At 42.9% G+C, this 14021-nt stretch overlaps 1 protein-coding gene across 2 annotated transcripts in view; it reads right to left on the bottom strand.

Moving 5' to 3' along the window:
- The window catches only part of TENM1 (teneurin transmembrane protein 1), a 413249-nt gene extending 407298 nt beyond the window's left edge, over window positions 1-5951 (bottom strand). For both annotated transcript variants that reach the window (XM_056859258.1, XM_056859259.1), the window contains exon 1: window positions 5735-5951. In XM_056859258.1, coding sequence (XP_056715236.1) covers window positions 5735-5951 — 217 coding nt within the window. The remainder of the gene's footprint in view (window positions 1-5734) is intronic.
- Window positions 5952-14021: the final 8070 nt, after the last annotated feature.

Raw genomic sequence — 14021 nt, 5'->3', positions numbered from 1 at the left:
CCAAAAATAATTCTTTCTGGGCTTCATTTCCATCATGGCTTCAATCTGTGTTCCTTGACCTGCTCTCTTCTTCCTTATATCCACACGTCCTTCCATGACTTTTTTAGATGAAAAGTCCATTTCTTGTATGTCTGATCTCTTTGTCACCAGCTGGTTACCTTCTTGGACTTCTGTCTTCTTCTTTGTATCCTTGTATTCTTCCATGACTTTTTGGACAGAAGAATCCATTACTTGTATGTCTGTATTTGTGGCCATCATTTGAATTTTCATGACTTTTATGTCTTCTGTAACCAGATCTAACTTCTGATTATAGGTCTAAAAGAATCCGTTTTTGCTAGATGTCTTTACAGATTAAAACTATTTTTGCTCATATCTAGGATTTAGGTATCATCCCAAACCAAAGTTTTGTTAACTGTGAATCTAAAATTCAAATGAATCTCTTATAATAATAATAATATCATCTGGGCCAGGACCTTCTTAAAAATATTTTAATCTGATTATTTTCTGATGCTTTATTCAGCTCATCTTTAGCCTACCCAGTTAATTTAAGTTCAGCCCAAATTGTGAAATCGGCTTTATACTTGGATTGTGTGTTTCGGGTAATGGTCAATAAAAATTCAAAAACAGTTTGGCAGGTCCCCCATTCCTCATCTGTACTAGGAGAGCGTTGCATATTTGTTTTTAGTAGCTAGCTGATTTACAAGCAGCGGTTTGTTGAAACTGGAACCTCTCTTCAAATATTTTTTGTTTCTTGGAATACTTCAATTGTGAAAGAAGGGTGGTTTTCTTTCAGATTTAATTTGAGGTATTCACACTGAAGTACACTTGGCCTAATTCTGGAATAACATTCTATTTGGGAGGTTGGGGGAGAAGATGGGAGATGATCATGTGACAATGAGCAGGGAGGAGTAATAGTTCTGCAGGCCCAGAACCTGAGCAGACAGGACAGAGATTATCAGTGAAGACCTGAAGCCAGATTCTCTCAAAACACTTTCGCCATTCTGAATGACTGTGAAGTCAATGTGTAATCTTCCTGCTACTCACAATCTTTTCGAAGATGTCTCCATGTAATATAGCTTCTGACTTCATTTGGGTGTATTCAGAAGCAATGGGGCAGTAATGGGCAAACGATGGTAAGGCATAAAAGGTAGGGGTAAAGGTAAAGGTCCCCTGTGCAAGCACCAGGTCATTCTTGACCCATGGGGTGATGTCACATCCCGACATTTTCTAGGCAGACTTTGTTTACGGGGTGGTTTGCCATTGCCTTCCCCAGTCATCTTCCCTTTACCCCCTCATTTTACCGACCTCAGAAGGATGGAAGGCTGAGTCAACCTTGAGCCGGCTACCTGAAACCAATTCAGGTTGTGAGCAGAGCTTTGGACTGCAGTACTGCAGCTTACCAAAGGCATGCCATGCCCAAAATGAACATGAAAATCCAGTCTATGGAGCAGATTGTTATATATAAACACACACACACACACAAGAGAATGTAGTGGCTTTTTTAAAAAATCTAGTAAGTCTTCAGGTAAGAACTGCCTGGACAATTGTCCTTTATTTTAACAATGCAGTTGCACATAAACATAGAATCATAGAGTTGGAAGGAGCACCAGGGTCATAGAATCATAGAGTTGGAAGGGACCACCAGGGTCATCTAGTCCAACCCCCTCCTCACCCCCAGTTACCCCTACTCCACACCCAGAAGATGGCCAAGATGCTCTCCCTCTCATGATCTGCCTAAGGTCATAGAATCAGCATTGCTGACGGATGGCCATCTAGCCTCTGCTTAAAAACCTCCAGGGAAGTAGAGCTCACCACTCCCGAGGAAGAATGTTCCACTGAGGAACTGCTCTAACTGTTAGAAAGTTCTTCCTACACTTCTATTATTCCCAGCATCCCAGGATTTCAATGTAGTGATTTTTCTGATTAAGAGACCTGGTGTTATCTCAGTTGAAGCTCGCTGAAAAGCACATCAAAACAGTTTGCGCTTGTGGATGCTGAAGTGTGTTCACTAAATCAATAAGCAATGACTATATAATCAATTATGCCCGGGGGGGTGTTATCCAGAGGTCTACCTAGCAGGGTAGACATGGCAATCCTTCCAGGCGGTATTCTTGATCTGCAAAGTACTAAGCACATACAAGCATAATCCTTCTAACATTCAAACTACTTGTTCACCCTCCCAAGCAATATCATAAACTCAAGGTTTCACCGCCCTCTTGGAATATTCGTGGTGGGTAACCCTGCATCTTGTTCTCTTCCTTATCTTAACTCCCTGTTCTTGGCACAAAATATATTCCCTGTATCAGGCAACCTAAGAACTGCTGCTCTGGATTGCTTATAATGGCAATCAGTCGGCTGGGTTCTTTACCGCCTTCAAGCTGACAAGGGTCTAGAGACTGACCCTGGAGATGTTCACCATTGAATCTCAGCTTTTGAAGTTCTCAAGGAAAATAAAATAAAATGGACTGCCAGCTCTTAATTTGTTTTGTAAGGTTCAATTTTCTCACAGTGCTTTCCGCCTCCAGCTTTGGTACATTCCTACTAGAATATTTACGGCCCTTTCATTTAATTTCTTTATTTGCTCAATCTTGGCCTGTCTAACTGAGATGAGCCTCCAACAAAACCTCCTTCAAAGCTTTTGTCTATATGAACTGAGCACTCAAGAAGCGGCACAGTATTTGATCCTTGATAACAATCTTGTGGGATGTTAACTTAAATAATGGTCTCCCAGTAGACCAATTCTTTATTCAATGTTGATTCTTTTCTTTTCTCTTCTGAAAGTAAGCATGGTAGAAACAGACAGGGAAAAGGTCTTCCTTCAAAAAAAGTTTGTTTGGGAGGAAAAAAAGAGAAAGAGAAAGAAATCTGATCCAGGCACAGGGAAAAGACATAAAACAAAATTGTATGCAATTTGTTTTCTAAGACTGTTTTAGCGAAGAACAGCATACTACAGGGATGCCAATATTAAACACTTGGAGCATTGTAGACTATTATATAAAAAAGTACATTTAAAAAATGTTCTATGTTGACAAACATATACTTTGATTCAGCACTGGGAGATAACAGATGGTCTGCAAAACTGCAAATGGAGAATGAATCTCTTTTGATGTTTCCTGCTTCCAAACAAGAGACACTGGGGAGATTTCTTCTACACAGAACTCTTACGGAGATTTGGAAGGAGAGAGAAATATGGAAATCTACTTTTCTAAGAAGCTTCATACCAAACTTCCCACTTCAGTAAGGGATGGGGGCTTTGTGCATCCCTTTCCCTGACTTAGACTGGAGCAAGAAGATGTGGAAGATCAGTACCCCCCTGCCGGCAAGGTATGCACCATCCATTAAAATTGCATGGTGAAAACACACTACAAGTAAGTGATGTAGAACTTTCAACACTCCTCATAGCTGTCCATGTAAGAGCTTGAACAGATTTACTGGTACCCAAGATACCATACAGTTGTTGTGTGTGTATGTCACAGCAAACCTTGGTTTGTTGTCACAGCAAATCTCGGTTTGTTGGCAATGGTCACCAGTCTAGCATGTTGATACATGCGTGTTCCTCTCCTTCCCTTTACGCACAGCTGCAAGGGAGAGGAAGAAAGGGGACAATCCCCCCATGTCATTCTTTAGGGTCTCCTATCACCCTGGAGCAGCATTTCGTGACATCGGTGGGCTGAAGCCAAAGGTGGAAGGCAGGGAAATTCCATTCTGCCACTGGAAAATTTACAGCCCATTCCTGAGCTGACGGCGTAGGGGAACGGCGAGGAAGAGGCGCAGCAGCGGCTCTTCCTAAGCCGTTTCCCCTATGCCATTAAACAAACAAACAAAAAATCTGTTTCATGACTTTTTTTGTTTAACTGGGGCTTTTCGCCCCATTTAAAACAGCAAGTCTGCCCTGCAAAATAGCAGGCGCAGCAACGCTGTTCCAGCCTCCGGCGCAAGTGACTGAAAAGGGGGTAGGGAGCTGCCTAACCGGCAGCTCCTGCCCCCGCCCCGGAACGCCCATATGCGCCGGCGCAGCCTCTCTATGCCATTGCCGGTGCCACGGAGAGGCAGTGCCGGCGGAGGGAAGAGGCGTGGCCCCGCGGCGCTTGGGTGCCGGCAGAGCCACCCTCCCCGCCAGCGTAAGCGCGTGTAATCTCGTGATTACATGCACTTACACCGGTGGTGGGATCAGGCCGCCTCCTAAGAGGTTTCGCCCCCCCCTCAGGAATGGGCTGTTAGTCTCACAAGCCCAGAAACAAACCAGGCTCATAGTGGTCATGATCCATATAGATTATCCAACCCCCCCCCCCAAAAAAAACCCAATTATGTTTCCACATTTCGCAATGCATCGTTGGAATATAACAATATTAAACATTACCATTTAAGCTTCCAGCCCTTTGATAACTATTCAGGGAAGGAAGGAAGGAAGGAAGGAAGGAAGGAAGGAAGGAAGGAAGGAAGGAAGGAAGGAAGGAAGGAAGGAAGGAAGGAGGGACAAAGTCAGCTGCTCAAAATTTCAGCCAGCAATCTTATGCAAAATTACTGGTCTAGAAATAAATATTGTCAATCTCCTTCTTTCCACTTAGCTTTCTCACACTGTCTGGAACTGGTCCCAAGTTGTTAAGACAGAATGCTTCATTTAAGAGATATAATTATGGGCAGCAAGCTTTATTTACACATTTACTCCAAAGTCAGCCTAGCCCAGACAATTTCTTCCTGCTGCAGAAGGGTCACAAGTCATTCCTCAGGGTCTCACATTCTCCAGGAACAGCATTTTGTGGGGATCTGTGTGGGCTGCAGCAGGAGCGAGAAGGTAGGGGAGTTCCATTCTGCCACTGGAAAATTGCCATGGTCACCCAGCTTTACTGCGCCTGCTCTTTAGAGAGGTACTGATCAGTTTGGTTGTGACAGCCTCAGGGCACCGTTTTATCTCCTTTCCTACAGGCTCTCCTGCAGATTCCTCTCCCTATCAGATAACTGGATCCCAAAAGTGGGTTTGGGGGTCCTGAATGTAGTGGCTGGCTCCTTTGTTGCATTTTGGCCTGAAAGCTTAAAACGTAAATTCTGAAGTCTGGTACTTTGGATCTAGCCCAGTGCATCTAATTAAGCAACTCCATATAATTGTTGCAAGACAAGGTAATTCTTTGTGCAACAGAGACAGGCTTTTGAAGGCAATGACATCAGTAGATCTTATTTAATTACACTGATTACCATTTTCCATGATTTCCAAACACAAATAGCAGTCAAATATGAAAGAAAAATAGATTAGGCAAACAACCAGTAAGCAGTACTTAAAAGTGTGGATATAGAAATGTCAGGTTTCCAGCTTGCCAGATAGGTATCTCCTAGGTCATGGAATCCTGCCTCCAAATCTCATATATATGGGATCTTGTATACTGGAGTGGTGAGATCTGAACTTAGACAACATTTAATCAAATCTTGTGGGAAACCTTATAAATCCAGCATTGATTTGGTATGTGGGGGGGAGGAGGAAATACTTAGCACACACAAATGTTTTTTTAATTATTAACGAGAGTATATAAGTAAAAGAATCACTAAAACAAATGACAGCATCAACAGCTGCCATATTAGTGGTTATAACATCCTACAGCAATTATCTTTCTTGGAAAACATATAGCAAAACCACTGCACCAACTAAGAATTATTTTGGGTTTCACAGACAACTGGTGTGGGTGATCACCGTAAAACATGTACATAATCTCAATATGTTTGTCATAATGAGTAAGTGTACCTTGTGTGGGCTCATCAACAGCTTTCCGTTTTCGGCTATGGCTGTTGTAGTTCAGTCTTAGTTCTTGGTTGTAGTCATTGAGAGTTTCTCGGGACTCGTAGGATTGTCTTGCTTTTCTCCCATCTTCGCTTTCATCTGAAGAGCTTGTGTAAGCTAGATCCATTTCATGCTTAGCTTTTGACAGCGGTTGGTAGGGCTTACAGTCCATCTGCTCCATCGCTGATTAAGTAGGCCCAGAGTCATGAAACCAAAGAGGAGACTCCTTAAAGAAACAGTCCTGGAAGAGACAAAACGTTCGATGTTATACTCCATTTAACTGTACTGGTCATTGACTGTAATAAAGAATTGTATAGTATACTCCATTTAAGTACGGGGACCATTTGAGCACCTCTAACAATATCAATGTCAACTAGGATATAAGGACTCAGATCTCCGTTCCAACTCATATCTGATGAAGGGAGCTTTAACTCTCAAAAGCTTATACCCCCAAAAATCTTCTTGGTTTCTAAGGTGCTACTGGAATCAAATCTAGCTGAAACTATCGCTCAATGTCAAGTGATCTGTTTAGTGGGCTTTCTTGAGGGAAACAAGTATTTGCACAATGATCCCTTATACTGAGATACTCTGCCAGTGAATAGTAGAAAAATATTAAACAATAAGCAAGGACAGCTACCAGACAATGCCCTCAAGGTATCACCTCAGTGCCCAAGAATTGTGCCAAGGGTATATTTGCACAGCCATAAAAAAAAAAAAAAAACACAACATGATTTCTTTTTGATTGTGAATATATTCATGGGTTTCTCAACATTAATCACAGGCCAAACAATACATATCCCCACCAACCAAAAGTTCTTAACATCAGACAACGGGCACTTTGAATATAGACTGCAATAGCCCCATGGCTGGATTGCAAAATGCATATCCTCCTTTTCAGGTGATTGAACAAACCATCTCCTGGTAGAAAAGGTTGGATTTAGTGGTGGTTTTCCCCCTTTCACATCATCAGCCAGAAAACAGCATGCATACAAAGCAGACAAATGTGCATTAAGACTGACAGTTATACCAGCAAGTTCAGGCATGTCCATCAATGTGGCTTCAACATCATGTGATAATTGAGATGGGGACATCATGCAAATATCGAGAGGAGAGCAACAGCCGCCAAGTCCTTGGCAACTAGCATGGGTGTCGTGTATATGCCAATTCTAACAGACTGTGTTCAAAATAATCCATCTAGAGAGACAAACAAGGCGCTGAACTGAAAGACCACGCAAATCGTTCACCCAAAAACTCCCTTGAGTAGGATTCCTGTCGACACCTGCTCATAGATCTCCCCAGAGAAACCCATATTGGTTTTCAGTTCCAGCTCTGGATGTAGTCTTCTACAATCAATGTTTCTAGAACAGAAGTAGGCAACCATTTCAGCCCAAGTGCTGAGAAGAAACAAACAAAACAAAAACATATCTACCTGTGAAGTTGTTGGTGTGCCAGGAAACAAAAAAGTGGGGAGGAAGAAAAAGGGATTTACTTGGCCAAGTACACTGGAAACAAGGCAGCCCCCAGCAGTATTGGCAGCATCTCATAGGCTTATCTTGGACATAGTTGGTAGCTATAAAGACCCAGGAAGCAATCGGGGATATAAGCCACCCCTGGTGCGTTCACCCATGCCACTGGCGCAAGCGATGCAGCCTCCATGTCAAGGGCTTCAGTTGTTCAGGTGGAGAACTAGCCATATGTGCCAAGCAAAATGGTCTGGGGATGGTTCTGATCAGAATATGTCTTGGGGTTGTATACCCCTGTTCCAGGCACTCTCCTGTGGAGCTAACCACATTAACAGAGGTCCAGAGTATAGGGTAAACATGGAAGAAACTAAAATTTACTCACAAAGATGCATTAGATGCATTTCTGAAATCTTTTTTAATATAAAAATTTATTATAGCATTAAAAAGCAAACAATCCAATCCAAACATCAACCAAGGATATAAAACGTGTAAAACATATAATATTTCCAAGCAAGCAGTTGCTTTATGAACCTCCACCATCTGATTCTAGACTTTTAAGTATATTTTCCATTCTGGAAATTGTAGGATTCCATACTTCTTCTAAATCCTCTATGTTTTTATCATTTTGATAATAAGTCAATTTAATCAAAACATAGGTCTCTTTTACTTTATCAAACCAACTAATTGAATCTGGTGAGTTTTTTCCTTTCCAACATCTAGCAAAATTTACTCTTGCTATTGTTAACACGTGGAGGAATATATTGAGATGTTTCTTATGCATGCTCGGTAGACAATTTAATAAAACTGTTTCTGGTTTCATAGGTAACTCTGTTTCCAGACCTTTGGATATAGTATTAATCACTTTTTCCCAATAAGTTGTAGCTCTAATACATTCCCACCACATATGATAAAAATCTGCCTTGTCCATTTTACAGAACCAACATTTACTTACATCCTCATTTAAATCTGTATTCTACTAGGGGATAAATGCCACATATATACCATTTTATATAGATTTTCTCGAAATGATACTTATTCTAAAATTTAAACCTTTAGTGAATATGAATTCCAATTTCTGATCATCTAACACATAACCAAGCTTTCTGCATTTCTGAAATCTATTATTTAAAAGACTGGATTCTAACCTGAACTATGTGGGAACAAAACAAAACACTACCCCAGTCTTCTATCCATTCATAACATAGCATTTAATTTCGGCCCCATGAAAATACATGGAAAAATCAAATATGTATTTGGATTCTTTCGTGGGGAAGAGAGAAATGGAGAAAGAATGTCAGTCAATTGCCTGAACTCATTCTGTGTCCCAGTGCATTCATGAGCAGGAAGATCTCTACTGAAAATTCCCATGCTGTTACAGATGGCCCTACCTCTTGCGACTCCAAATTACTTTCTTGCTAGGGTGCATCACCACTGGCATGCACCCAGTAGGGAAAAACGGGGGGAAATGCACACCTCGAAAATGTTATCGAGAGATTTCAAGCTGATGCAATTTTCTGGCTCCTTTGCACCACAGGGTAAACAAAGTTGGGCGACGTGGGGGACATCAATCAGGCAAGAGCACAACTGTCCAATTTGTTCCAAGGCACATAAGCAGTTGTCGTCATAAGGTTATATAATACTCGCATGACAGAAGCCAGGCACACACACACACAAACCCCTTCGGCAGCATTTACAAGGCATTTTGCAGTTTGAGGAGTTGGAAAATCAGTACACTGTGGATGTGCTAAGATGCTTGGCACGCCTAGTTCTAACACCTGGGATCTGGACCTCTTCATATTTCAGCAGGGGTTAAATGAACAAGGCAGAATGCAAGCTGATCCAGGGCAGGTGCAGCTGATGCTACATGGAAGAATCAGCAGAGACCTGTTCTATCGCAATGGAGGTACGATCCCAAGACTTCACTTATGCACAAACTCCTCTTAGGGTTGCCAGGTCCCTCTTCGCCACCAGCAGAAGGTTTTTTTTTGGGGGGGGGGAGCCTGAGGAGGGCAGGGTTTAGGAAGGGGAGGGACTTGAATGCCACAGAGTCCAATTGCCAAAGCGGCCATTTTCTCCAGGTGAACTGATCTCTATCGGCTGGAGATCAGTTGTAACAGCAGGAGATCTCCAGCTACTACATGGAAGTTGGCAACCCTAACTCCTCCCCCTGCAGATTTTCACATGTGTCTCTTCTACTTTCCCTGGGAACGATGGGGATCTGGGAGAAAATGTCTTTGTGCATGCTTTTGAGCAGGGGTCCTCAAACTACGGCCCGTGGGCCGGATCCGGCCCCTCAGGGTCCTGAACCCGGCCCCTCAGGCTGGGCCCAAAACCAGCGCTGCACCTCCCCGCCGGGAACTACGAGCCCCATGATGCAGAGCGGCCCGCCTCTGGATGGAAACAGGAGGGAGAGAGAGCCCGTTCCCCCTCCCGCTGCATGCCGGGAGCGGTAGTTCGAAGAGGGCCTCCGCGCGGGGATGGCCTCCGACCGGCTCCACTTGGGCGCCATCTTGTGACCTGAGGCGGCCGTCACCATCTCCTCCTCCTTTCCCCTCCCTCCCTGCCTGCCTGCCTTCGTCCAGCCCTCCAAAAGAGGGAGCTGAGGAGACTGCCGCCAATTGCCGCCGCCGGTGGTTTGGGAAGAAGCCGGAGGCAGCCGACCCGGACCTCAAGCTGGTAAGGGGGGCAACAGCTCTGGGGCAACCCGCCTTCCTCTCTTCCCCCCCACCCCTTTCCCTCTGTCTAGCCTCCTCCCTCCTTCGCCTGTTCCCAAGTGCGCCTACTCAGGAGTAAACCGCATTGACTCCCGGTAGAGCTTAGCCCGCCGCCTCCTGTCCGGAGTTGCTCCTGTCTAAGCCGAATTCGGCCAATCATGCACGGGAGGTTTTTCCTTGGATTTGCCGCTCTCTAGAGGCACATTTTCCCCATCTTGCATTCTCAAAACTCTGCATTGGGGGGGAGGGCTTATTGTTGAGCTTTGAGCATTCAGATGGGGAAAATGTGCCTCTAGAGAGCGGCAAATCCAAGGCAAAACCTCCTGTGCATAAATGGCCAAAAATAAGCCCCCAAGCAGAGTTTTGAGAATTCAGATAGGGGAAATGTGCATCTAGAGAGCGGCAAATCCAAGGCAAAACCTTCCACGCATAAACATTTTCCCCCATCTGAATTATCAAAAACTCTGCATAGGGGCTTATTTTTGACTTTTGAGGATTTGGCTGGGGAAAATGTGCATCTAGAGAGCGGCCCTAGGATTGCACTGAGATAGATTTTTTTTTTTAAAATAAATAAGCCCCATGTAACAGCATGCCCAGGAAGCATCAAGCCGACCTCCTGCAAGACTAGCGACCCGCCCTGCAGCCCACTCCTTCAAACTGACCTTTCCCACTTCCCCTCCTAAATTTACCTCTATTTTTATCCTTATTTTCCCTCTCCCTTTTTAAATTTAGCCAAAAGCAGGACCGTACTTCCCATTGAAATATTATAAGTTTATGTTGACTAAAATCGTTCTTCATTTTAAATATTGCATTGTTTTATTTTTTGTGCGCTACAAATAAAATATGTGCAGTGTGAATAGGAATTTGTTCATATTTTTTTCAAACTATAGTCTGGCCCCCAACAGTGTTTGAGAGACAGTGAACTGGCCCCCTGTTTAAAAAGTTTGAGGACCCCTGCTTTTGAGCGAAATGAATATTTTGGCTAGGATGCAGCAAACATGGAAGCAACATGGAAGCCCATCAGGGAGGGGAGTGTTCACCGACTACTATGGGGTCTCCCTGCATGCTACTATGTTCAAGATTGCATTGCAGGAGACCAGCACCCACTATATTTTCACAAGTAGCATACATGTATGTCAGTTTTCAAGTATCACAAGCCTAAAGCATTATCTGTTGAAGCTGATGTCTGGTTCTTAAGAATATTTCAACCAAGAGTAATATTAGCTAAATCAATTCCACCTCACCCAGCACTTTTTTTGAGTATCTACCCAGAATGCGTTCAAAATATATGAAGGGCGTGGCCATTGCCTGCCCTGCTGTGCCTGACTTCAAAAGCTTTTTTGGCCCTGGCCCCAGCCTGGAAGAATAGTCTTCCTTGTAACATCAGGGCCCTGCAGGACTTCAATGAGTTCTGCAGGGCCTGTAAAACGGAGCTATTCCGCCAGGCCTATAATCGAGGGCAGCTGCAAGTTTTACATCATTGCTGGCCTCCCCATCCCTCCCCTCAATTTCTGATTTATGGGGGTTACAATGCTCGACCAGATCTACAGTAGCTGCCATCCCCCTATTATGAGAATGCCACCTTGTCACTGTATTTCTGTTTATATTTGTGTTAGGATATTGTGGTTTTAGCCAGTGTTTTTATGGTTTTAAATGTTGTTACCTGACTGAGCCAGGCCTGTCTGGGAATGAGGGTGGGGTATAAACGTAAATAATGATGATGATGATGATGATGATGATGATGATGATAACAACAACAATAATAACAATAATGATAAAGCAGGGTCAGCCCTGGTAAGGACTTAGATGGGAGACCACCAAGGAAATCCAAGGTTGCTACACAGATGCAGACAACAGCAAACCACCTCTGTTCATCTCTTGCCATGAAAACCCTATGGGGTTGCCATAAGTCGACTGCTATTTGATGGCAATAAAATAGTCATTGTCTAAACTCAGCGTTGAAGCAAAGGTGAACTCTCTGTAAATTTGGAGGTACCATTTAGCTATCTTTGTTTTTAATTTTTCCAGTTCAGTAACCAAGGTGGCCAATGCATTCATGTCATATTTTGTTAGAAAAAAAAAGTTTAAAGGCTTTTTTCACTCTACTTCAAGGTGCCTTGGAAATTTCAAAAGGCTAAAACAATTAAAACCTGAACCAACAAGCAGAGATACCCAAATACTAACAACCATATAGCCAGAAACGGATAAATCTGTACCATATTCTTACCATGGTAACATATATGACATTTTTCCAGGAAGACATTATCCTGGTTTGAAACGGGTTTGGTCTCAACTGTCGTAAAAGTGAGGTGGGATCATTTCAAAGAGGATACTCTCTCATGGGCCCTTTAAACTGTACACACAGCATGTTTGGGTCAGATTTTGAATTTCAGACGGTTGTGTGCTTTTTTCTGCTGCCCACCATTTATTTTTGTTCTTCTCTGTTTTGCACTATACTGATATATTGTTATATTGAAAATGGGGAGGAAAAATAAAGCAGCTCATTACAAAGCACTACAAACAGTTCAGATAGTATCTCCCACGACTCAGAAATACAACCACACAACAAAACCTGAAGAAAAGTGATTTCACAAAAAACTGATCAAATCTTCATAAAAAATGGGACAACAATGTTTGTTCTTTAAGATGTAGGAAATGAAAAATAAATAAATAAACAAACCATTCTCCATCAGAATTGGTAATGGTTTAAAGAAAGAGCCTGACTGTATGAAATGCAAAAAAGAAAAAGACATTCTCCATCAGATATCAAAATGGATTAAATAGCCTGTCTGATAATGATCACGGTGGTAGAAGAAAGTGCTGTCAAGTCGTGTCCCACTTAAGGGGACCCCTCAAGGGGTTTTCAAGGCAAGAGATGTTCAGAGGTGGCTTGGTATTGCCTGTCCCTGATTAGTAACCCTGAACTTCCTTGGTGGTCTCCCATCCAAGTAATAACCAGAGCTGACCCTGCTTAGTTTCTGAGATCTGACGTGATAAGGCTAGCCTGGGCAATCCGGGTGAGGGCGATAACGATCACAGCGACTCAAATTTAAAAGAAGACCCTTTGAAATAGAACTATTTCACTGGCCCTCTTGAAACTTAGCAAGTAAGGTGGCCTCAACTTCTTGAGCAAGTTGTGTTACGATACTAGCCCAATAACCCCAAATGCCCATTTTCAAGTATCAGCAGAACAAGCAGATTTGTGTGAGAGCACCAAAAGCAAGGCAACAATGAAGACTATCATAAATGCATAGGGAGACATGACACTTCATATATATAGGACCCAGGCAATGATGGGTTTAACAGGTAAACATCAGCACCTTAAACTGAGCCTGGGGATTTTCAAATACACAATCAAATCATCCAGCATTAAACAGTAAATGGGTAGCCACTTCCTGCACAAATCAAATTTTCTGTGCTATCTTTATGGACAGCCCCTTGGAGGTATGATAGTCTAACACAGAGATTACAATAGCACAGATCAAACTAGCTATATCAGAGGAAACTAAGCAGAGAACTATCCTTTGAGCAAGAGGCAACTAAAAGAAGACCCTCCCTGATAAAATGCCAAAACTGTTGCTCCAACAGACCACAAAGAGCCTCCAACTTTGACCCGCCAATGACAGCCGAACCTCAGACATGGTAGGAAGACCACATATACAACAAAGATATCTAAGCTCACACGGAAAGAAATGGCAAATGATGTTAAAAAATTAATAGAAAATCTTAGGACAGCACCAAATTCAGCTTCTTCTTCAAGTAATTAAGAGGAAAAAAGAACGAGCAAGAATATTCAAAGACCAGTCATAAAACTACCAACGTTAAGGCTGATCTCACAATAGGGGTCAGTTGTTTTGCAGGGCAAATTATCTCTTGGGCTTAAGACTTTTCAGTTCACTCCAGCTTCAGACAATGAATTTGGTGATGAACTTTGACTGAAGTAATATGTCATCTCTCACCAGATTTTGCCTTTGTTGATCTGGTAGATACTGGCCGTTGTATGGTCTGCCCCAATAAAGGAAGGCATTTTGTTTGTCCTTTTTCTCAAGTCAGCCTCTACAGCATGAAGTTATC

Source organism: Euleptes europaea, chromosome 13, assembly GCF_029931775.1.
Source record: "Euleptes europaea isolate rEulEur1 chromosome 13, rEulEur1.hap1, whole genome shotgun sequence".
NCBI classification, from domain to species: domain Eukaryota; kingdom Metazoa; phylum Chordata; class Lepidosauria; order Squamata; family Sphaerodactylidae; genus Euleptes; species Euleptes europaea.
This window is presented reverse-complemented; position numbering and strand designations above follow the sequence as displayed.